This window comes from Cimex lectularius, unplaced genomic scaffold (assembly GCF_000648675.2).
Source record: "Cimex lectularius strain Harlan isolate CLEC.00 unplaced genomic scaffold, Clec_2.1 scaffold195, whole genome shotgun sequence".
Classification (NCBI taxonomy): Eukaryota; Metazoa; Arthropoda; class Insecta; order Hemiptera; family Cimicidae; genus Cimex; species Cimex lectularius.
Window position 1 is genome coordinate 565,087 of NW_019392761.1, and position 25,840 is coordinate 590,926.

The 25,840-nt window shown below is 37.4% G+C and overlaps 1 protein-coding gene across 2 annotated transcripts in view; it reads left to right on the forward strand.

Moving 5' to 3' along the window:
• LOC106663317 overlaps positions 1–25,840 on the forward strand; it is a 157,897-nt gene that overhangs the window by 83,053 nt on the left and 49,004 nt on the right. For both annotated transcript variants that reach the window (XM_014388055.2, XM_014388056.2), the window contains exons 3-4: positions 2,283–3,713; positions 9,307–9,401. In XM_014388055.2, coding sequence (XP_014243541.1) covers positions 2,437–3,713; positions 9,307–9,401 — 1,372 coding nt within the window. In that variant the 5' untranslated portion in view covers positions 2,283–2,436. The remainder of the gene's footprint in view (positions 1–2,282; positions 3,714–9,306; positions 9,402–25,840) is intronic.

Consider the following 25,840-nt stretch of genomic DNA (forward strand, 5'->3'; position numbering starts at 1 on the left):
TGAGAATATGTGCCTGATGCCTGTTTCATTTCTGCAGCCATTGCTTGGACAGGAATAGCGGCAGTTCTTCTCCCAACATGGACGGACAGGACATAAAACATTCGGGTTACTGTCAAATTTAGTTGAAGACCGCGTCACACTGAACTGGTCACTTGAATAGTGAACTGGTCAAATGAAACAGGCTCTCCAAGAAACATACATTTTCACCTGGGATGAAACGTCGATGTTTCCCCAAACTCTATTAGCCACTATCGATAGGTCATTGGGAAATATTTATACTGGGAGGTGACTTTCGCCCATCGTAAAAAAAGGAGGCAGGAGACGAATTTATGAAGCAATCAAATTATCCAAGAATATGTTTCAGGATGGAGATTCCATAGAATTCCTCACATTGATTATAAGATAACGGAAATAAAAACATATCGTAAAAAACGTAGAATACCCCAGGAGATGTTATGTAATAATTTAATTGAAGAATTTTTTCCATTAGATTTATCTGAGTAAGAAATGAGTGATAGAGCAGCAATGATGAAGTGGAAAAATCAATCATCTTGTTAAGAAATGACAACCAGGGGAAATTTTTTATGTGTGCTTCCATAGATCATGCGTCACTTGTTGATGACAAAGACGATACAAAAGTAAGTCTATAGTATCCCATTGAATATTTACAATCAATGAGACCTTCGGGTTTGCCTCCTGCAGAACTGCAGAATGTATAGTTATGCAATTGAGGAATTTATGCTTAAGAGACGGTTTGTATAACGGGACCCGTTTGATAGTAAAAAAATGATCGGACGTTAGTACACTGCGGACTATTAACTAGGAATAAAAAGGGAAAATATGGTGCACATTCCTCGAAAGGCCTGAGCCTTCGTTCTTTCCGATTTGTTGTTTATTAGTTCAGCCGATTCGGACTCTTCGTGAATTCATGTACCAGCGATAGACCGTCCTGTCGGCAGTCACCTCCAGTTAACCCATGGTTGAGTCCATCACCTACAGGATATCATCCTTCATGCTTGGTCCTTCTTACTTTTGCCTTCCACTTTCCCTAGTTTCTTCTCCAGGGCATCATCATTATGTTTGCCAAATTACTTCAATTTTGCCTTTAATGCTATTCTCTCAAGTGAGCTGGCATTACTTCCTGAAATAGGACTGCTTTGACCTTGCTAATTTCAATATTGTTTCCTAATCAGTACATCTTTAGAACATAGGATCGGTCGTTCACTACCAGCTGCTAACCTTCCTTTCGGCTTTGAGCTAGCTGCGTCATAACATGTGCGACTAGTTGAACTTATCCTCTGTTCATCCCCACAGTATTTTGACCACTTCTCCGACCTGGGAGTCCCAACTTCCGATGTGTACCGACCATGGTTGAACTGATCCAGTTAGTTTTCACGGCAAGAATACTGGGGTTGCCGTTACCTTCCACAGGGATCGTATTTAGCCTTCCCGTCTTGTCCGTGGTTTAGCTCATAAGTTCAATGAGGTGCTGAAGCTCCACGACAACTTTACGATCTCCTTTGCTGGACGGCTTCTTTCTTTTCCTAGCTAATAAAGAACAAAAGGCAATGTTTTTGTTTTTTTAAGTCAAAAGCTCTTCTATGCCCCTCTAGGAGAAGAAGGCAGGAAAATTCTTCCCCTAAGGTTTTCTTTTTTTCCTCTTAAGCTTCGTAAGCTTTGAGAATTAAAACAGACATTCTTTCAATTAAAAATAAAGCGATATTGTCGAGTAATTGCTTCCATTACCACTTGACATTTGAGGTTTGTTACATTTCTTTGATTCGTCGGGGCGTGGTGTCCTGACATACGATGCATGTCAAAGTTCCGTTTGTTAACAGTAGTAAAAAAATATAAAAATAAAAGATCCTACCAGGATATGATATATGTAATCGTTTGATCTAGGACGGATGATGTTCCTTTTTTTCCCCTATGTCATCTTCGAATGTTCTCTTTAATGTAACGGAATGATCTCTCTCCCTTTCAATCTTTCGTTTTGTAATTCAAAGTTACAAGCATTAAGAGGCTAATTATTCAGAGTGAACGAATTGAACAAATGAATAGTAAATTGTAGTTTGGTTTCCGATCATTTTGTACTACCTATCCTCCTTGTTTGTAAAACAATTTTTACATTAGTGCTTTTTGCTTTTTTTCGGGGGAGGGGGATGAGTAAAAATGTGGTGTGAATCGAACCCACGATCTCGCGGTCCTCAATGTAACTTAAATTATTTTTGCTCTGTTGATGGGTAGTTTCATTGTACTGATCTGAGTTTTTCATTTTGCAGGTAGCTGACATCAAGAGTGTAGTGCGAGGGACGCTTCAAATTACAATGGTAAAATTCTACGTGCGAGAAGGATATTCTGATCTGAGGATTTTTAAGTAACTGGAGCCAGTGAATTATCGAATCGGTGTGGTACGTTAACGGCCCGACTGTAAATATGGAAGAGGTGTTGGAAATCAAGCACAACCGGCAGCAGAGCCACGATTCGGGGACTTATCAGGACTGGCCCCACGAAGAACAGAAAGAGACTAATTACAATAGCAACGTGACCGGGGAATTCGTAACTGTCGTCGCCGTGGACACCAACGAGGTACCGGAGAAGCCTTTTGTGACGGTAGTTTCGATAGATTCCGCCGTCGGAATTGCAAACAACGCCGAGGAGGTCCTCGTCTACAGACTGCCGGGCGAGCGGCTCGGTTTCGGCCTCAAATTCGAAGGAGGACTGCAATCTTCTGAAAAAGTGAGCAGGTTGTTTATCCAGTCGTGTGCCGACGATAGCCCGGCGTCGAGGACCACCGCTTCCTGGGGTCCGATCACGCCGGGAGACGAGATCTTGGCCATCGACGGCGAATTGGTCACCGACATGACGAGGATGGATTGCGTCCGAGTTTTAAAAGAGTCTAACGTCGTGATAAAACTGATCATGTTACCGGGAAAGGAGAAACCCGAACCGCGTCCGAAGGAGGAGGAAGTCCAAGCGCCTCCGATACCGCCGAGGAAGTTCCCGAGGAAGAAAGACATGCCAGATCCGCCTCAAGGGTTCGACGATAAAAAGACCAGTCCGCCTATAATTCCGAGGTCCAGGTTCAACGTGCCACAGGCCGAAGTCTACACGGACTTGATATCCCAAGAACTCCCGCTTCCGACGGAATCCGAATCGGACGATACGGGGTCGAGCATTTCTACAGTCGTGAGCAGGCACTGCTGCACTCCGACCACGTCCAACTCCAGTTTTTCCGATGCCAGGTCTATAACATCCATGGACATACCTTCCCCTCCGTCCCCGACGGTCCAAAACACCCCGTTCGACCTGGACAAAGTGCTCGAACCGTTTCTCCAGTTGGAGCGGGAATTCTCCTCGACGACCATTTGCGGCAACAACATGTTCACGAACATGGTCAAAGTGATCGACCAGAAAGAAGAATCCACCCTCAAACCTCCGGAGAACTTCCAAGACGCCGACAAAGAGACACCTCCGGTCGTCGACGCCCCGGAACTCCCTCCTAAGCCGTCTCCGAGAGTGGAGATCGACAAGAAATTTTCCTCGGGGAAAAAGAGGCCACCTCCTCCGCCTCCACCTCCGAGAAACGATCGCCCAGTCTGCCCAGATCCTTACGGAGCGCAGAATTCCAGCCACCTCCCGCGTCTTATCGATTTCGTGCCGAAGGACCGCACGGACGTCGTCATCCCTTGCCCTCTTCACCCTTCAACCAGGTTAGTCTCTGACAATTACTCTTTCAAAACTGACTGTTTAAAATTTTCAATAAAGATGAGATGATGGATCGACGAACTACGTGGAAAAAGGATCTTCGGTGAGGTTACAACAGAACGACAATTCTTCGGTGATTTTATAAAAAGTTTAATTCATCGACAGCTGTGATATCCAAATTTACCTGAAAAAAGTAAGAAAAGAGGCATGTACTTCTTATATCTATGTTAGCCAAGATGCTGAGCTTCACCAAATTTAAATAATTTATTATAAATGCAGTTTTCCTCAAGACGAATGTTTAACACTCATCGATTTAGAGCCTGATGATGATGTAATCGTCGAAAGCTCGGCAAAAAACCGAAAGAATTGTCATTCTGTTGTGTCCTCACGGAAGTCCTTTTTCTACGTACTTTCAGTATACTTCTTCATTATTTACGGCGAGGATACACTTTGAACCTTCAGAAAACAATGTCTTTTCTCCATATCAAAGACAGAAAATTTGTTTTTCAAATGAATCCTAAAAGGAAATGTGATTTCTAGCAAGACACGTACATTGACAGTAGATTATCTCATTTAAAAAATGTAAATGATGAGCTTTTTGGTATAACCTAATCTAGATAGCCGTGTTATGGAGGAAAGTTAATTTTCAGTGTCATTTTTTGTATTTACGACACGTACGATCCGATAGGTATGAACGCTCTTTCGGTGTTTGCTGCATCTTCAGACCCTAATCCGGTGGATTATCCCTTTGATCCATTCTGGCGGTGTCGAGGGGAAACCGATCGGATCGAGTCTGCCGAGAATGCTCATAGAGAGCGGGTCTGCTCTCTCCTTAGATTCCTCCTGGAAATCATCGTCGATAAGGAAACTTACAGTTTTATTTTCTTCAAAAAGATCAGGTCCTTTCAAATGCACGTCCTCGCACAAAGGAAATCGCCTTTATGAAAATCCTGCAATAAAATTACTATACAATTTTCTTATCTGGTTTCTTTCGAGTAACCATGAGTCAGAACTTAATCGCTGAGTTGCACTTTGATTATTAATTGATTTCTCTATTCTGTTGGCATCATATTACAAGAATTCCAAATATTTTAACTTCATTATAGATAGATTTAAAGGTTATCAAAGATCGGCACAAAAGTGTACAGGTTGTAGAGAAAAAGTTTTTTAAGTTTTTATCACCCGTTCAGAAATACATCCCTCGTAAATACAGATTTTTTCCGTTAAATTAACCTTATTTAACTTCAAATGAATCAATTTTAAAAATTCCAATTAACCTTCCTTCAAAGCAATAAAAAAACTTAGGAGGAGGATATCTCGTTTTGTGTTCGTTGAGAGTGAATGTGTGTGTGGGTGAGAGGTGAGTCGATCCGCAATTAAATCAGTTTTGGCGTTTTCTGTCGAATTTGCCTTTTTTGTCATCAAATTCAAAAATTTTAATACCAAAAACCATATGGAAGTTAATTACCATCTAAATTAAAAATGATACATAAATACAAACTACGTATAAATAAAGATTTTTTTAAAAGAAATGTGACAAAAATGAGCCAAATTACTTAATATTTCGAAAAATCTCAAATGAAAAGAAAAATAATTTTGATTTATAGTTAATTTTATGCAATTTTTAGTTTTAATTAATTTTCGTATAATCACAAGAGCCGCATAAATTTATTTGTTTGTTCAAATGTCGGAATTTTGCTTTAAATGCTTACATTTCATACCTTTCCTACGTTCTTTTTGAAAGTTTAAATTTGACGGGAAAGAAGGTTAATTTGAAATGAAAAGGGTTGATTTTTAGTTAAAAAGGGTTAATTTGAAGTTACGGTTATTTTATGGAGTAAAAGCGTTAATTAGAAATTAAAAAAGGGTTAATTCGAAGTTAAAAACGGTTAATTTGACGAGGCACAAGGTTAATTTTAAATTAAAATGTGTTAATTTTTAGTTAAAAATGGTTAATTTTCGTTAAAAAAGGGTTAATTTTTAGTTTAAAAAAATATTAATTTTTAGTTTAAAAAAAGATTAATTTGAAGATAAAAACGGTCACTTTAAGGTGCAAAATGGCTAATTTAAAATGAACAAAAGTCAATTCGACGTTGAAAACGTTTAATTTGAAGTTAAAACCGTAAATTTCAGGGTTAAAAGAGTTAATTTGAAATTTTAGGTAAAAAGGGTTCATTTTTAGGGGTAAAATGGTAACATGAAAATGACTAACCGTAAGAAGTAGCGTATGCGTAATTTTTAGTTAAAAATGGTTAATATTTCTTTAAAAAAGGGTTCATTTTTAGTTAAAAAAAAAGTTAATTTGAAGATAAAAACGGTCAATTTAAGAGCTGAAAGAGTTAATTTGAAATTAAAAAAGTTAATTCGACGTTGAAACAGTTTAATTTGAAGTTATAACGGTTAATTTATAGAGTCAAAACGTTAATTTGATATAACAAAAGGTTGATTTGAAGTTAAAACGATTAATTTGACGAGGCAAAAGGTGAATTTTAAATTAAAAAATGTTAATTTTTAGTTAAAAATGGTTAATTTTTTCGTTAAAAATGGTTGATTTTTGTTTAAAAAAAGGTTAATTTGAAGATAAAAACGGTCAATTTAAGGGGTAAAATGGTTAATTTGAAATTAAAAAAGTTAATTCGACGTTGAAAACATTTAATTAGAAGTTAAAAGGTTAATTTATAGAGTCAAAACGTTAATTTGATATAACAAAAGGTTAATTTGAAGTTAAAACGGTTAATTTGACGAGGCAATAGGATAATTTTAAATTAAAATGCGTTAATCTTTAGTTAAAAATGGTTAGTTTTTCGTTAAAAAACGGTTAATTTTTAGGTTAAAAAAAGATTAATTTTAAGATAGAAACGGTCAATTTAAGGGGCAAAACTGATTAATTTGAAATTAAAAAAAGTCAATTCGACGTTGAAAACGTTTAATTTAAAGTTAAAACCGTAGATTTCAGGGTTAAAAGAGTTAATTTGAAATAAAAAAGGGTTAAGTTTTTATGTAAAAAGGGTTCATTTTTAGGGGTAAAATGGTAACATGAAAATGACTAACCACAAGAAGTAGTGTATGCCAAAACATATCCACGGTAATTAAATCGATTAGATTTCGTGGTCCGAGTGACCAAATAAATTCCTTTCAATTAATTAATGTTTAAGTAAGGTATTGGTTGAGATAAAAAAGTCAGTGGAACCATGGTAATACTTGAATTTTTAATTTCCTTGGGTAATAGATTCAGTGTCAGAATGAAATGAAGCATAAAAATATGCTAGATACACAAAGCGGGATGCAAGTCTTATTTTTCAATAAAGGGTATGTTATAATATGGGAAAACGCGATAAGCAATCATAATTCGATCCACTTGATCAATTTAAAAGAAGTGCGTCAATCTAAAGTTGAGATGAAACGTTATAAACAGCGTTTTACGTTAAGTAAATTACGTCCTGATCACGTTGATGCCCTTCGAAGAGCCGGGGTCGATTTGCCGAAGGAAATTCAAGGAAATTTTTCACAGTTTTCTAGCATAGTTCCGGAAGTGACGCGTTGAACAATTTAAAGGGCTCCGGAAACGTTAGTCAGGACTTTCTATTTTTAACGCCCATTAATTGCATTTAGGGTGTAGAGCCTGCCTTCGACTCGTGCCCGGCTCTAGATAAAACGGGCGGTCGTGAAATTCTTAATAGGATCTCGATACTTGTTATCTTCTTCGGTAACCTCGTATTTCGGTATAATTAACAATTCAAAGAATCAAATTATCCGATAAAATTGCTGTCCTAAATCGTTACAGGGAAAGATTGTCTACACTATTTCAATTTTGGCCATAAAGAGATCTTGGAAATATTTTAAACGTCCCCAACTCAAACACTAACCTTACAAAATACAACAACGCGCGCTGCGCACTCGCATATTTCTCTGCTTTACGGAAAACAATGAATCATGGATAGATAGGTTAAGTCCCGAACGCTAACCCTTTCCTAACATGTCCCTAACCCTAACCTAACCAACCCAACCTAATCCATTCCAGCCCAAACGCTAAACTAACAAAGTACAAAATAAAATGTGCGCTTCGCACTCGCATATTTTCTCGCTTTACGGTAATCTATGAATCATGGATAGATAGGATAAGTCCTGCACGCTAACCCTTTCCTAACATGTCTCTAACCCTAACCTAACCAACCCAACCTAATCCATTCCAGCCCAAACGCTAAACTAACAAAATACAAAATAAAATGCGCGCTTCGCACTCGCATATTTTCTCGCTTTACGGAAAACTATGAATCATGGATAGATAGGATAAGTCCTGCACGCTAACCCTTTCCTAACATGTCTCTAACCCTAACCTAACCAGCCCTTAACCTAATCCGTCCCAACCAAACGCTAAACTAACAAAATACTAAGTAAAACGTGCGCTTCGCACTCGCATATTTTCTCCGCTTTACGGAAAACATTGAATCATGGATCGATAGGTTAAGTCCGATTGCTAACCCTATCATGACAAACCCTTAACCTAATCCGTCCCAACTCCAACGCTAAACTAACAAAATAAAAAATAAAATCCGCGCTTCGCACTCCCATATTTTCTCTGCATTATGGAAAACATTGAATCCTGGATAGATAACCTAACTCGTCCCTAACTCTAACCCTAACTTTCCAAACCTGTCCCTATCTCTCATGTTAAGAATAACCGTACCTGACGTACCCTAATCCATCTCCATCCTAACAAAATACAAACTACAAGGCGCGCTTCGGACCCGCATATTTCCTCCACCTTATGGAATGTTTTGGAAGTTTTTAACCTAACCCGTCTCCAACCCTCACCCTAACGCCAACCGTAATTCTACCTAACCTAACATAACCTGTCCCCAACTTCAAACCTTATCTTAACTGTACCTACCCTACCCTTACCCGTCTCCACCCTCACCCTAATCCTTTACACTTTAAGTACTTAATTAAAAATAAGAATGTATAACGAATATATTTATTTTATTTTTTTATCGTTATTAATTTTTCTAAAAAAAAAATTAAAACAAACATCATTTACTTGTAGCCTGGCTCATACTTAATTATTACATACTAAGCATAAACTATAATGTTTATCATTTTTATGATTTTTTATTTATTTTGTTTTAGTAAGATAAATTTTAGTGATTATTTTTGTTATTACCAGTAATTAAATTCGTTTACCAATAACGTTCTATAATATAAGTTCTTACGTGCAATTAAACATAATTTCCCTTTAATTTAATTCCAAAACTCCTGTTGATCTAAGGACTTCTTGAGGAATGCTATAAGACTGGTTATAAAACTAATGGAATGGTATTTTAAAATTTCAAGGGTTTAAAATGTTCTTCTGGCGGTCTTACATCCTCATTTAATCCTAATAATCTGCCTTATAAATCTATAATTATATAATTTTAAAATATCTGTGTACATTTTGGTTCGATGCGGTTTTTAAGGGTTGGGGGTTGGATTTAGTCATAACATGGGTGTAAATTTTAATTGTTGTAGAAAATCTTAATATAAAGGCAAATTTCAACATATTCGAGCTTGTGAGAGACTTTGAACGCAGTCTAACTTCCGGATTTGTATTTCTTTTTCCAGATGCGATGCAACGGATAGCAAACAAGAGGCGACGAAAGATGCCGAAGCAGGGCAAGAAGAAGAGCCAACCGAGAAACGACCATCAGAAAGCGAATGTAAGTATGTTAGCGAAAAATTTCCCTGCCTAACAATAATTATCAACGGTAAAGACATTTTTCCATATGGACCGTTTCCATTCGGTGAGGGTTCGTCGGCAAACTGGTTGAAGAGGGGGCAGACAAAGTGTCTACAAGCCATATGGCCTGTCTGGCATGCCGGGCCACCCTTCGACTTCCAGTTATCGTCGTTAGCCCTAGGTGCACAGAAGCCTGCCACGGTCGAAAAGTTTTCCGTTTGGACATCCGAAAAAAATCGATTTTCCCCCTTTTTCGGGACATGTGCACATGTGCCAGATGTCGCCTAGTTGCCGACACGAAATAAGGTAAAACATGAAATCTGCTTACTATCGAACATAAAAAAAAAAAATGTTTTAAGAATAAGTAATATTATACCACGAGGTCTTTCTTGATTGCTGTTTATTTCCTCTAATTGGCCCAATTTGTAAACAATCAATCAAAGTGATCGATGTTTCTGTGGACATCTCGCATTTACATAAATTATTTACAATACATTTATATCAAATAAAATTTTTAATTATTATGGTTAAAAATAAAATATAATTACTTAAAAGAACCGATTAATCTTTACTAATATAGGGGCGACATGGTATTTCCCTTACAAAGCATGGATATTTAATTATTTCTTTGTAAAATGGACTTTATTTTATATAAAAATACAAATTTCATGTCCTCAAGTTGAAAGTTTTATTTTTAAGTGTATTCATCGAGTTTTGTATTAAGGTTGGAAAATGACTAAGTGTCCAGCCTATTTCTCGACATCATCACAAATTTGTTTAAAAAATGCCTAAAGTCTCAATCTCTGATAAACTTAAAAAAAAACTATTTTCCTATTATTAATTTTAATTCACAACGACTGGCCCAAAAAATGAACAGCGTAGACTCCGGACCTAACATAACTAAGCAATAGTAAAATTTCTTGTTTTTTAATGTATTTAAATACTTTTATGTTTTTACTTATCAGCCAGAGTAGGAACGATCATTAGGTTATGCTTTTTAAAGGGAGAGGATCAGAAATTCCAGGAATGATGGGAAGAATTGAACCCACGGCAGCGGGGGTCTGCAAGCCCCCCCCCCACTTAACTCAACAACTTATTTTTATTTATTAAACGAGCAGAGGATTTTTTTAAAAGATGGGGATTGTTCTGGAAACTCATGATTAACCAATCTATACTCACTTGAAAATCCTCAAGTCGTAACTGATAGGTGCTTTAGAGCTTTAGAGTTTGGGTCTGATCGACAGATAGGTAGAGGTAGATATCTCAGGGTTGCTCGGTCCTTTACTGCACTCAGTAACTGCTGAACATATGACACTGCCAATTTTATCCAACTACGACCGTGTTATAGCTCACCCTCCAGACTCACTATTTTTAATGACTGGGATGTTTGGTGGTCCTGATAAAGGCCGATGTCATTGGGTTAAGCCGTTGGTTGAAGTTCGTGGATTGAAGTCAGTGAGCCTGATGTAGCGGGAGTCTCGGTAGCGAACGAAATTGAGAAATTATTGCGGCTCAAGACCTTTTTATCATATGTACACTTGCAAATCTTTAAGTCCTACGTGGCAGGTTCTTAAGAGCACGGGCTAATCCAGGATGTCTACAGGTGAGATAGGTTAGCTATGTACCTCAGGATCCTTTGTTATTGTATTCAGTATATATTGTTGAACAGTTGATGATACTGCTATTCTACCTCCAACTCAACCACCGCTATAGCTCACCCTCCAGACACTATATTCCCTCGAAAAATTATTATAAAATGGTGAATCAAAATCAACAGTGCAAAATCACAAAACATAACCTTCACATGCATCACCCTGCCTCTAACCTGCTATAACCTCACTAATTCGGGAAGCACGGCGGTCTTTCTCGAGGTCGAACAGGCTTTCAATCATGTCAGGCACCTGGTTTGCTCTGGAAACTCAAATACATCCTATACTACACTCACTTCCTCATCCTACTACTTACCTGGCAAAGGCATAAGAGTATGGGTCAGATTCTCAGACATGTAGAGAATAGGTCCCAAAGCTTCCACGGTCTATTACTGTACTAAGAACAGTACGACTACACAATCACTACCTTCACCCTTACTCTACCCCCCAATGTATAACCTCTCACCCTTTCTATCGACAACGTCCTTTTCTTTGGGCTGTATCTAGACAGGCTAATGACCTCGAATTCACGACTTAAAAGAGTAAAGATAAAAGACTTCTAAGGTGACCTGGAGTATTCTCGGATAGGAGATAATCAACAGGTCTTAAACGGAAGGGATTGGGTGAGATGAAAGGGTAAAATGGACCTGTAGGGAATGAACAAGTTCAGAACGAAGGGATGAGGTCAGTGGGTGAGGTAACAGACGTAGTTGGGAGCTTAGATACGTCTAATGAGCTTTGAATAGAATGCTTCGATTAATTGGATATTGGATAGCTTCGTGGTACTCCACAATCCTGCTCCGCATGTAAAAATAGGGTCGATTGTTTTTTAGATTTGTTTGTTACAGTAAGGTAGCGTACGTTCAAGAATAAGAAAATTACGAATTATATCAGAAATATAACCTCCATCAACCTTAACCTACATAGTACAGTCAATACACCTACCCATTTATAATCACCACATGTCCGTCCGTCCGAGCTTTCGAGGGATGTTTCCCATCCATAGACAGTAAAAATTTAATTGATAATCAACAAGGTTGAAAATTATGAACTTTTGTTTAAAATATCGTAACCTAAGTTTTCAAGAAAACGAAATTACGAATTATATGAGAAATATAACATATACCTGGTTGTCCTATACAGTACAGCTAATATGCCTGCCCATTTATCCTACATTTATCGTACTTAGCAATAATAATCCTGGGGCGTCGGTGGCCGCAACGGTTTAGGCGTTGACACGGCGCTCGTCACTGTAATGTAAAGGTCTCGGGTTCGAATCCAGCGGCCCTGCATTCGAACCCGACATACTTACAAATGGGCTTTTTTTCAAAAACACCGGCATCCTGAGGGTTTATATGACCTCTGCTGTTGCAAATCCTCGTCAAAAAAAAAATTCCTAAATATACATACAAAATAATTAATAATTGTATAAAGATACAATACTAATTCTTACAAAAATTATATTAACTTAATTTGGTTACCTTAATATTCAGTTAGTTACAACAGCTTTTATCTCTATGTATATTTTTTCTTTTATATATATTGCAATAACTACGAGTATGAAGAATAAAACCTATTTATAATTCAAAACTTGTAAATGCTAGACGTTAGAACTTTAGCGAGCTTTGCTTCGGGTTCTAAACATGGTCGGATCCGTATTTACACTCGATTTGCACGAAGTCGTCGTCAGGACTTTCCCGCTGAGGTTCGCTTCGTACACAATGAGCTGGATTTCTTTATGATCCAAAGTCGCAAGCCAACTTCCGTTGCTGATACGTGCTTACTTTACTTTTTGCCCCAAGGGAGCATGTCTCTAAATGATTCGAAACGTCCGACTCGGCCGTGAGTTCAAGCTGAAACGCAGAATGTTCTTACTCTGATCGGTGAAAAGAAAACCGATCCAAGGTAGTTTTCCTTTTTCTTGTTTTTTTAAGTTTAAAACTGTTGTGACGCATTTCACAGAGGCAGATGACAAGTGTACTCGTTTACTGGACTCCCGGTGTTCTCATGTAAATTTTTTTTTCTCGATACAGATAAACCGATTTGGAAGAAAGAGAAGGAGACAGAAGAAGGACAATATAAGTGATATGTTAAATTTTTTACCCAACGCTAGTGCTTTGAGTAGGTTTTCGTCCTTGGGTGTTACGTTCCCCTCTAATGAAGCTCACACCAATAATTTCAATATGTTGGAATGATTAAATCTGACGGGGCTTTTCGGGGTTAATTGACGCATTTGTTATAATGATCCGGGGACCCGTGCTCAAAACTTGCAACATAGTCTTGTGGAATCCGAAGGGGGGGCACAATGCCACTTCGACATAGGCGGTCCAGAATAGCGATTGTAAATCAGGTGGCGACCGGATTGTATCGAATCAGGCTCAACGAGGTTCAGTTTCAGCCGGTTCCTCATGTAATACTTCGGTCCCGATAATTTAATGGAAAATGCCGATATTCATTTCATTTATTGAAGCCTACAGACTCTTCGAACTTGTATACAGACATCGACGTGTTGCGCTGATGTCCATCAAATTAGATTAAATATTATAACCCTCACTCAAAAAGTGTATTCTGCGTTCTTAACGAGTCACAGATGACGAACAAAAGGTTTAAAATTTGACCAAGACGAGATGGAGAATGGGGCTAGATCAGAAATTTCCGGACTGACTGTGGGACTCGAACACTCGACCCCGCCTACAAGAGTGTAATAAAAATGACGATCTATAACTAGGTTATTTATGAAATTTTGTTCTCCCTATGGATTGGTCAGACGCTTTTCAACATTTTATCATCTTCGTTAGCGATCAACCCGCAGTTTAACACGCAAAAACAGTGAGGTTAAGTGGACCCAAGATGATCGGATACATTTCACGACATTACATATATGTTACGTATACCAGTTCAGTTCATCAACTCGCACACCTCCAAAAGAAATCGTACAAATAAATTAAAAAGTTGGAAATTTAAATGGATTGGCCAAATAGAAAACAGATTTATAAGCAAAAAAATATTAAAAAACGCGCACTCGCATTTTTCATTCGCATGGATATATAACCCATCTCTAACTGTAACCCTAATTACCCTAACCTAGACAGTTCCCAGCACTAAACGTACACTAGCTAACATAACCTGTCCCTAAATTGAATCCTAACCTAACAAAACAGAAACAGAAACGTGTACTTCGTACTCGCATATTTATTTTTTCTGCTTCATGGAAAATATTGACTCACATATATGGAACCTAATCTATAGCTCTGCTTCCAATTTCGAAAGCAAAGAGAAAGAAAAACAAAAACATTTATCCTAACCCGTCCCCAACCCTAACCTAACACTTATTCCTGCCTAACCCATCGACTAATCATACTGAAACTAACCTAATTTGACTGTTCCCTAAACCCTACTTAACCAGTCTCGAACCCAAACAACCAACGAACAATCCAACCCGTTGAAGCCCTATCTAACTTATTCCGATCCGTCCCTAACTCTAACCCTAACTATGCCTAAACTAAACTATCCCAACCTGTCCCTAACCCAAAGGATACCTTCAAAATATCACCGAATATTTATTCGGTGAAAGCAAACGGGCCTTGGGAACTCGAAATCGACCAGGGAAAAAGCAGGGGTGATATAATTGAAGGTACCCTAACCTAACCTAAACTAATCTTACCCTTCGCTAACCTACTATGTTTGGCACCTTTAGAGTTCGTCCAATTTTCCTTTGATTTTGTACACCGCATATGCTGAAGCCTAGTTTGTACTTTTCCTAGTTCCTTAGTTCTGTTCAATTGACTCGATCCTTCTTTTAAGTAGTAGTAAGTCTGTCATTGTTGGAATTATTTTTCTCGGGTTATCTTGACACCCAAGATAGATCTTTGCTGGTTGCTTGGCATTCGAAGATGGTACGGGTGGCAGTTCCTGCCTCATTGCATAATATTTTCAGACTGTTTGGTATTCGTCATTCACTGTAGAAGTCCGGCTTATTGTACTTTCCTTAGTTTGTAAGTTTTGTTAAATCGACTCGATCTTTTCCTTAAGAAGTATTATGTCATTGACTGCAAACCTAAGGTATTGTTAGGTTACGTGCTTCCAGGCTTTGGAAGTTTTGGATGTATCCACTGATTATATTGGAAACGTACGTGTTCTCTGCCAGAGAGACCGATGCAGAGGTCACCCCATTATGTTTTACCATCTAACTTTAGCAATGTGTTTGCGAGTTTGACCTAAAATTCTTTTGTGATCTGGCAACCGAGAGGTTAGGTTATGTTTTTCCTGCCTTTGGAGGTTCTGGTACGACCTTTTACGTGCTTTTATGACTGCTTGGCTGTCTGATCTCGTTGTATGCTCGAAATATTTAGTCCCCATCCAATTTATTTGTTTCTGAAGTCTGTATTAGCTGTTCCTTAATTCTCCTTGTTTAAAAGTTTTCAATGGTAGTAGATTTAGTAGTGTATCTAAGGCAGCTAGGGTTGTAGTACTTATCCCTGTGATGCATTGATTTGCCAATATTTAATTTTTGGGTTGCTTGTTTTTGTTGAGCTTTAGTCCTCGTGATTAAATGGGCATCAGCTTGTTCGTCGACCCAGCCACCAATTAGGGGTTTGTGAGAAATTAATGTAAACTGAACTTCACTATACCAAGAAATGAGAAAACATGCGCCCCTGAATCTTTGACTAGGGCCGTAGGAAATGTGGTATCAAGAAAATTCGGTCAAAAAGGAATGTCAATAGTAAAATTCATAAAAGTTAGCATAAATAGTAAATGTGTGTATCAGAGAAAACAAATACGTGCGTGTAGGCCACATTTGTGATCATTTCAATTTCAAGTCGTGCTCCGACTCGCTCGAATAAACACCGTCTTTTGTAGTAAGGATATTGTTCTGAGAGGCCATTGTCTAAGGTAGAATCCACGTTTTCAAACGGCAGGGATTGTAAATTTCAATTTATGTCCTGGTGTAACAGTCATTTTCCAGATGGGGAATGGATCAAAAACGGTGACCAAGAATGAACGGAATGTCGGAACTGTGTGCACACAATGATTCAAACGGGTAAGGAAGATTTTCACATGTTACAACGAGTAAAAGAATGCAGCGAGCACTCTTCTCCTTCGTAAAATTTTATGCTTCGCCTAGGCTGGAGAATGACACAAAGACATGTTTGAATAGTAGGACGACTCGTCTGGCTCGTTCCTTTACTCACATTGTTCTATCCTAGCGTTGCTATCGATCACCGATTTAATTTTTGTAAATTTAGCGACTTTTTTCCGAACCGTGAAATATATTATTTTTCTCACCAAATATATGGACGACACTCCCCATTCTGGAGGGCAGGTCAGAAAAAGAATTGTGTCGAATAAGAATGCCAAGATCACGCGTTGCTACGGATTCTATACCACCTGCCCATTTTTTCCCCGAGATTCATCAAGTCGAACCGAGTGTCCCGAAGAACTTTGTCGCAAAAAGGAATAATTGATGACATCCGCCATCGATCACCAGACTGTGACCTTTAGTGTTTTTTTATTTTTAGCACATTTTTTCAGTATGTGCGACCATGCGGATCCTGTGGACTGTCTGTTTCGAAGACGGTTGTCGTAACTGATCCGTCTCTCATAGCAAAAGACAATTTCACTTGCCAAGACCGCCGATTTGATGGAATTTTCCCTTTACACTAAACAAGCCTGTCTTAGAATTTTTTGTATAATACAATTCCGTATAAAAGGGTCGCACTATGCACCACCTTCATAAGTTGACTCCAGTAAAGTATAATTGTAAAAAACAAGTTAGAAATTTTCCTTTTTTGAATTTAAAGATTTTGTCCACTAAAGCAAAGTAATTGCTGTTATAAAGGATGACTTTCAACTTGTCGTTTGGGTGACGCGAACAAGATCTGAATCACTACTTTAGTCAAATTATTGGCTATTCAAACTTTAGCCTCTATGCCAGGATTCTAACCTAGAACTAGGAGGTATGTAGTAATGATGGAGGAATAATTAAACAAAACAATCAATTATATGAAATGGATTCTGGAAAAACCATACTTTCAAGGATGCGCGTCAAATGATAATTCTACTTTTAACATGAATTTGTTTTTGGGCTGAATGTACATATTTTGCGTGACCATTTCCGTGTCAATGATTAGCATTAGTAAGGAGAGCATAAGTTGAGTGAGGAGATACTAGGTTAGGAATGGTAAGATTAAGTTAGAGATAGCTAGCGTTAGGGTTAGGGACAGGTTAGGATAGTTTAGGTTAGGCAGGGTTAGAGTGAGTGACGGTTTTGGTTAAGTTTAAGGGTTAACTTCAATGAGGACCCCCAATGAGACGAAACCATGGTACCCAAGACCCGGGAAAAGGAATGACAATCATTGACCTACTATGTACTTCTTAAAAGAAAGATCGAACTAAACATCAATCAAAAGATCGAAAGATCAATCAAACTAAACTAAGCAACTAGAAAAGTACAAGCTAGAAGGCTTTATTGCCTGGGGAGTACAACATACCTAACCTTTATCCTAACGTCTAACAGCTTACAACTTTATAGGATAGGGGTATCTATGTGTATCTATTATGAATGAGAGTACGAGGACAGGTCAGAAATTAACAAAATAAATGTATTGGTCTGATTTAATTAATGCGTATTTAAGAATAAAAATACGTGTAAACAAAAAACAGCTATTAAATTCGTCGCTGCCATGTTGGTTACCTACGCCCTAACGGATAGCAATGTGACTACATTTTCGACCTAACTTCTAACATTGGCCCTGGCCTGTTAGATCGAGCAATGTTAACTAGCCGATTTTTACAAGTGTACGTCATCATTTTTCTCGATCGAACAGGTCCTAACAGAGTTAACAGGGTTAACACAAAGATGGTGAATACCCCTACTATGTACTTCTTAAAAGAAATTGAATTCAGTCATTGAGTCAATTGAACTAAGCAAAGGAGCTAGAAAAGTACAAGCTAGAAGGCTTCAGTGCTAGGGGAGTGCAAAACCAAAGGAAAAAAGGACAAACCCTAAAAGTGGCAGACATAGTACAGTCATGGTTAAAGTGGGTACACTGATGACCCCAATGAGACAACCATACTTCTTAAGAGAAAGTTAGGCTCAATTGAACTAAACTATGAAACCAGAAAAAGTACTATAAGCTAGAAAGCTGCAGCGCTTTGGGAACTTACAACTCCCGCTTCCTAGCATTCCATGGCTGCTAAAAGCATCATCAGCTTTTACGTTAAACGGGGCAAATTATTCGTCATAAAATTCACACGGTACAGGCGTTTCTGGAAATCGGAGGGCATCGTATTATCACGTCCGATACAACAGCTAACTATAAGCTCAGGCTCTCCTTCCATCTCAAAATAGGTCCACTCAGAGCTAAAGGAAAAACGGACGAACTCTAAAGGTAACAGACATAGTAAATTTAATGTTAACGTGGGTACTTTCAATTAAGACCCCAATGTGACCTAATCTAAGGTACCAAGAAGACCCGGGAAAATGAAGGACATTCAGTGACGTACTATGTACTTCTTAAAAGAAAAATCGAGTCAGTTGAACTCAGCTAAGGAAATAGGAAAAGTACAAGCTAGAAGTGTTCAGTGCTTGGTGATTGCAAAACCCTAGCATTCCATCATCATCATTGTAGGCTTTTAAGTCAAACGGGGCAACATATTCCTCGTAAAATTCGAACTGTACGTACAGCCGTTTCTGGAAGGATTGGAGGTCGTTGTAAAGTGGATTTGGCACATCACGTCCGACACGATAGCGCTTGCAGCCAACTTGCACTATTATTCATTTAAAATGGGCGAGACCGCCGTGCAGAATCAGAGCTAAACCTGAGACTGGATTCCAGCAATTTCCGCGGTTTGCATGCGGTTAAATGCTCAGTTCGTGTCACCTTTTGTTCTCTCGATTGCAATTTTTGACCAAAAACACCGTGCCTTTTTCGCTATTAAAATATAAAATAAAAAATCCTTTCTCGGCATATGTCACCGTGCAGGTCTTTCTTTTCTTCCGTTTCGTCGTGATTTCTTAAACCTTGAGCAAGGAGAAGAGTCCAACCTTGAAATCGATCAAAAAATTAAAACCAATTACCCGACCGGGACCGAAGGGGGATGTATTAATTTGAATAAAAATCGCTTGTTTGGCTTTGAAAGAAATAAAGAAGGTTTTTGAACTGAGTTAATCACAGGTTTAGGTGACGAATTATTCACCGAACTTAAAAGGAGCCCTAATTGTGACCTTCGTTTTACAGAATGCCTGCATAATGACAAACCGAATCGGCGTAATGAATGGAACAGACAATATCCGTCCTGGCCAAATACGGCATTGGAATTAATCCACCATTTTCTTAATAAGACCTTTAATTAATATACCAGGTCGCCGAATAAGGATGCACTTACTGACTCAACAGTAATTTACCATTTGGCCGAATAAAATCAGTTTAATGAATGAGATATGAAACGTCGTAACTCCGTTCGTTCAGTCCCTCGGTGCTTTTTCTAAGATCGTCGAGTCTGTAAACAACCTGTTCTAATTTGAGTCTAAAAAATGGTTACAGCTGAATTAAAACGGGAATCTTCCTAAAAGAATGCGATTCGAGCACCAAGGCTAATAACACGCTGATTACAAAAGATGGTCACTGCTATCGTGCCGTTCGAGTCTAACAAGGGGGAAGCTATGATCTTGGGACCATCGATTTTAATTAAAATTTTTTGGCGATACCAGATCAAAAAATATTAGATACGTGCCTTAGAGTTCTTACCAATGGGAGCCTTAGGTGCCAGAAAAAAAATTTAAATATATATATATTTCTTTAAATATGGTTTTTCTGCCTTTTTTGTGTATGTATTCCACGATTATTATATATCATTCGATTTGTGTTTTGTATATACGATAAGAAACTAATATGCAATATTTTATTGTATGAAGCTAGATATACAAAAAGTTGCAATATCCAAAAGACGCTTCATAGGCCAAAAAAAGAAATTTTTTTGTAAAAGAAAAATATTCATATTTGTGTTTTAAGTAACTTTTAAACCCTTTAAACCCGAATTTTATCGCAATCAAAAATAGGAATTGTTGATTATTCGAAAATCGTGAGATGCGGTGTGGTGTGATGTAGGTTTCAGAAAAAGATTTTCTTTATCGTGCCTACGTTTCGATCTTTATTGAGATCATCATCAGGGCCTGGGATTTACAAACATTGTTTAAATTTAACAAATACACGTAGGATGTGGAAAACAATTTATACAATTCAAAAAAATTTGTCTTAAATTCCATCAATGTATTTCTACTGAAAAAAAAAAAAAAAAAAAAAAAAAAAAAAAAAAAAAAAAAAAAGGAATTGTTTTTATTGATCAGCTTGATACGCCTGGGCCAATTTCTTTTTCCCCGGTCTATTTCAACCACGAGGTTAATTGAACCCTCGGGGGTGCAGTTGTTTTTGGATAAAAGCCCATTTGTAAGTAAGTACGACTTGTTCGAACAGAGAGCCTCCGGATTCGAACCCGGGACCTTTACCTTACAGGAATGATCGCCGTGTCAACGCCTAAAATGTTGCGGCCAATGACATCCGTTTTTTCCCCCGTTGTTCCATTTAAAAATTCTTAACACTTCTTAGATTTTAACCAATTCGTTAATTATTACAACAATTAAATATTCTTTTTATCTAAAGTTTGTCATCTCCACCAAAAACCTTAGATAAAACACATAATTAATTGGAATAATTAATACGGTCAATTATGACCACTAAACAAATATGGATTGATTATTACAACCGTTGGAAAGGGGAATATTTCTTCTTTCAACGTATGTTAGCAAGATTTAAATTTTATGTTTTTATAAATGATAAAAATAAGGGTGAAATCAACAAAAAGTCTTAGGGAGGTCGGTGGCCGCAACGGTTTCGGCGTTGACACAGCGCTCAACACTGTAAGGTAAAGGTCCCGGGTTCGAATCCAGCGGCTCTGCATTCGAACCCGACATACTTACAAATGGACTTTTTTTTTTTCAAAAACACCGGCACTCTGAGGGTTTATATGACCTCTGCTGTTGCAAACCCTCGTAAAAAAAAAGTCTTGAAGTTTTCGTTGATATCTTCGGTTATGTATTTATGGAGACTAGATTTACGCCATTGAATATTGTTTACAGCATTCTGTCATACTTTAAAAGTTTCATATGATTCGGCGAAGTCTTTTTAAAGTCATTACAATTTTTTATGATTTTATAAAACAATTCAAAGGCATGGAAGGCGCAACTTTTTGCGGTAAATCTTTTTTTTATTTCCCAAAAAATTGTATTGAGGGTTTTTTTAAATACGAAAAACGAATATCAAATTTTTTCTAGGTAAAAAAATATTGTAGCCTACTTTGTTAAATCGCTTGGTCACAAATTAATTATTTCAATGTCTATGGCACCCATACTAAAGACACTGCATGCATAATAAAAAGTGAATTAGGTCAAAAAACGTTTTTTGGTCAAACCATTCTAGTATGTTTTTAGCATCTTTTGAAGCTTTTAAAAATGAATTTTTATAGGACACACAATTTTTGCATTTTTAGGGTGGGGTTGTCCGGTGTTCGCTTAAAAATTCATAACTCCCGTGGATTTTATCCAAATTCGACGTTTCTACAACCTTTTAGAATATTTTTTTATCTTTCAAAATGTTTTAACAAGGTTTAGATTGTATTTTATTATAAGTGAGAAAAATAAAGGTGAAATCAGCAGGAACTGCTCAGACGTTTTATTTTATATTTCTTGCGGTCATTTACATAGGCAGACTAGATTTTGCCATTAAGGGCAGTTTTATAGGATTCTAAGTTGCGATAAAGTTTCACGAAGATTAATGTAGTCGATTCAAAGTTTTCACAATTTTTTTATGATTATTGACAAAATCAAAGGTAGGAAGGAGAAAAATTTTACCGAAAAATTTTTTTTTTGATTTTACCATAAATTTATATTAGGGGCTTTTTCGGGGTGTAGAAAACGAGTATGGATTTTGTTTCTTGCTAAAAACATATTTTAAGCTGCTTTGCTAAGTCGCTCGGTCATAAATTTTTATTTCGATATTTACAATGCCCATACCACGGCTGTGAGCAATGAAAGCAAAGCCGGAAGCATAAGATTTAAATTCCACGTCGTAATAGGTGAGAAAAGTAACGATGAAAACAAGAACTGCTTAAATGTTTTATTTGATATCTTGGTACTAATTTTTTACGAAGACTCGGTTTATGCCCTTAAGTGCAGTTAATAGGATTCTAAGTTACTATAAAGTTTCATGAAGATTAGTGGAGTCGTTTCAGAATTATCGCTTTTTTATGATTTTCGAATAAAGTTGAAGTAACTTGGAAGAGGAAAAATCTGAGGTAAATTTTTTGTTCCCGAAAATTTGTATTCAGGGGATTTTACATGTGCGAAAAATGAATACCAATTTTTTCAAGGTTAAAAAAAAGTTTAGTCTACTTTGCTAAGTTGCCTGGTAGCAAATAAAGAATTTAAATATCTAAGATGCTGCCTAATGGATAGATTAAATTTTAATTGGACGAATTTGGTCTAAAAACATTTTTTTAGAAAACTATTTGTTTATGAGTTTGAGCATATTTTTGAAGACTAAATACGAATTTTTATAGGAAACAAAATTTATTACATTTTTGGGCAAAACAGAGAGTATTTTATTTTTTCCCATGTACGGCGTCCAACTTAAAAATTCATAACTCCCCTGGATTTTATCGAATTGTTTCTTATAACAACAGTTGAAAAGCTGACATTCTATTATATATTTCTAGGCTAATTTTTGTAGAGAGGCAAGGTTTATGGAAGTTTATGGTTATGTGCAGTTTATGGGATTCTGAGTTGCTATAAAGTTTCACGAAGATTAGTGGAGTCGTTTCAGAATTATCGCTTTTTTTATGATTTTCTAATAAAATCGAAATGACTTGGAAGAGGAAAAATCTGAGGTAAAAAAATATTTTTGATTTTCCCGAAAATTTGTATTCAGGGGATTTTACAGGTGGGAAAAATGAAAGCCAGCATTTTTCAAGGTAAAAAAATAGTTTAGTCTACTTTGGTAAGTAAAACTAGCTAACGAATATCAACGTGCGTAACTAAATAAATATTTTAGCCTACTTTGCTAAGTCATAATTTAGTATTTCAATATCTATGATGCCCATGTTATTGTTACTGCAAGTATAATTGGACAAAAAGTAGACTGATTTTTTTTTACGAAACAATTCCTGTATGTGTGGAGCATGTTTTGAAGCCCTTAAATAGGATGTTCATGCTGACAAAAATCATACATCGGTTGAAATCTATAGAAACAATTCAGAATTTTATCTTCTAACTTACTCTAAAGTCTTTTCAAGTTCGCTGCGGCCGGGATGGTGGCATCTGGCTACTGGTGGATGCACGGTCCTCAAAATCGGTTCGTTGGCTAGTGTATAACAACGAGGCAAAAAAAAGAAGTTTTTTCAATTAATTAAGGTTTTGGTTGACTGATAAAAAGTCAGTGTCACGAGCGGGATTTGAACCCACGACCTTCGGGCTAAATACGCCGCTGCTCCACCACTTGAGATATCGTGACTTCGATCCACTCGGACACTAACTTCCCATATCAACCCCATCTTTAGGATTTTCCCTCCTTTTGCCATTTTTCAAATGTGTAATCTATTTGATTAGTCGTGGGCACTCTCAACACGACAGACAAGAATGACACATCTACACGGAAAACCTTTGAGCGCTGAAGATGATCTCAATAAAGATCGAAACGTGGCACGATAAAGAAAATGTTTTTCAAAACCTACGTCACACGAGACCGCATCTCACGATTTCCAAATAATCAATTCCAATTAATTATTCTTTTTATCTATGTTTTATGCTGCTCGAACCACATAATCTATCGCGACTTCGATCCCCTCGGACACCAACACCTCATCTAACCTAAAAACCTTTCGAATTTCCCCCCTTTTTACCATATTTTCTAATGTCATATAATCAGGATTCGATTCTCAGCGACTTATGAAGTGGCCACGGGGAGCTGTTTAGTGAAGTAATTAATTTAATTTAATTTATTCCTATTAAATACGGAATAACTGAAATAAGGGAAAAAAGGCGACGGAAGGTCTTGCAGTAGCAGATCGTGATTCCTGAATTCTCGTCGATTACATCGTTATCAGGGTTGTACAAAAGTGTCGGAAGAACAAACAATATCATTTAACTGTGATTATCACTGACCAGCTACTTTCGACCTACTTTATATATTATTTAATATCCCTAGTCATCATGTTGAGCGTTTTTTAAATGTGTGGTAGTAAATTTGAAGCATGGTTGCGTAAAATCCGGTGTGTGTGTGAGTAGGTCTTTGAAACTGGTGGTAGGCGTTGTTGAGCAGATCTCTCGCCCCGAGCGTCTCCTTCTCCCACAAAGGTCACCTCCTTCTTCAGACATTCCATGTATAACAAACAATACTTCCTTGTATTGAGGCGAGATTGCATACAAATCATCCCATTTCATTTCATGCTGTTTTCTATTGGTTTTTTTCTTTGCCTTTTGCCAAACGACGAGCTCCTTTATGGGAGATGAAACGGGTATCTGCCGATCTCGGTTACGCCATCTTGCAAAGCACAAACCTGTAGGTCTTTATGCTTTCCATTTATATTGCCCAATAACCGTTCGGTTAAAACGAAGAGTTTTTAGACATTTTATGCTTTTATAATTTTCCTAATACATTATTTTATTCGATACGGTGACCAATTGTGGACCAAACGGTTCAGAAACGTCTGAGAGCTTATAAAATCTTTTAAGAAGAAAAAAAAATGAATTTGAATTGAAATGTGTATAACGCTTTTTGTCGAGCCTCTCCCATCTTTCAAGTACAGTCATATTTCCTTTTATCCAATGGATAGGGTAAATTAGTCTTTCCTTTCCAACGAAATGTTATCTTTGCACGGTTTACTTTTGCGTTAAAACAGTTTAACATTTACAATCGAAGTAATAAATTCATCGTCTTCTCTTGCAAGCGTGTACAAAAGACCTAGCACGGTCGTCGGGCGTGAATTTCGGGATTAGCCCGAGAGATTTATTAAATTCAATCCGCACGGGACAATAGAAAGGTGTGCCTCAACGAGTCTTAGGATCAATCGGATCGTTTTAATTACTCGTTACTTTTCTCTGCCAATCTTCCTCCCCCTCACTTCCTCTTTCTTTCTCTTACTCTACATCTCTCCTCTCTCTCCCTCCCCTTTCAGTCTTTATCTCTCTCCCGTCTTCTCTCTCTATGTTCATATCTTTCTCACAGTTTTCATATCTCTCTCTCTCTCTCTCTCTCTCTCTCTCTCTCTCTCTCTCTCCAGTCTTACGTATAAGTCTTCATATTTCTCTTTTAGTCTTCCTCTCTCCCGTTACCTCTCTCAATCTTCATATTCTCTCTCAGTTTTCATATCGCTCTCTCAGTCTTTATATATATCTCTCTGTTTGTCTTATACATCTCTAACATTTCTCGCTCCCTCTGTCTTCATCTCTCTGTATTTATCTCTCTCTCTCTCTCTCTCAGTCTTCATTTCTCGCTCTCTTTGTCTACATCTTTCCCTCTTTCTATTCATCTCTATCACTCTTTGTCTTAATCTCTCTCTCTCTCTCCCTCTCTCTCTCNATCTATCTATCTATCTATCTATCTATCTATATATTTATCTCTCTATTTCCCTCTCTCCCTCAGTCTTCCTATCTGTCTCGGTTTGTCTCTGTCTTTATCTCTCTCTCTCTCCGTCTTCATTTCTCGCTCTCTTTGTC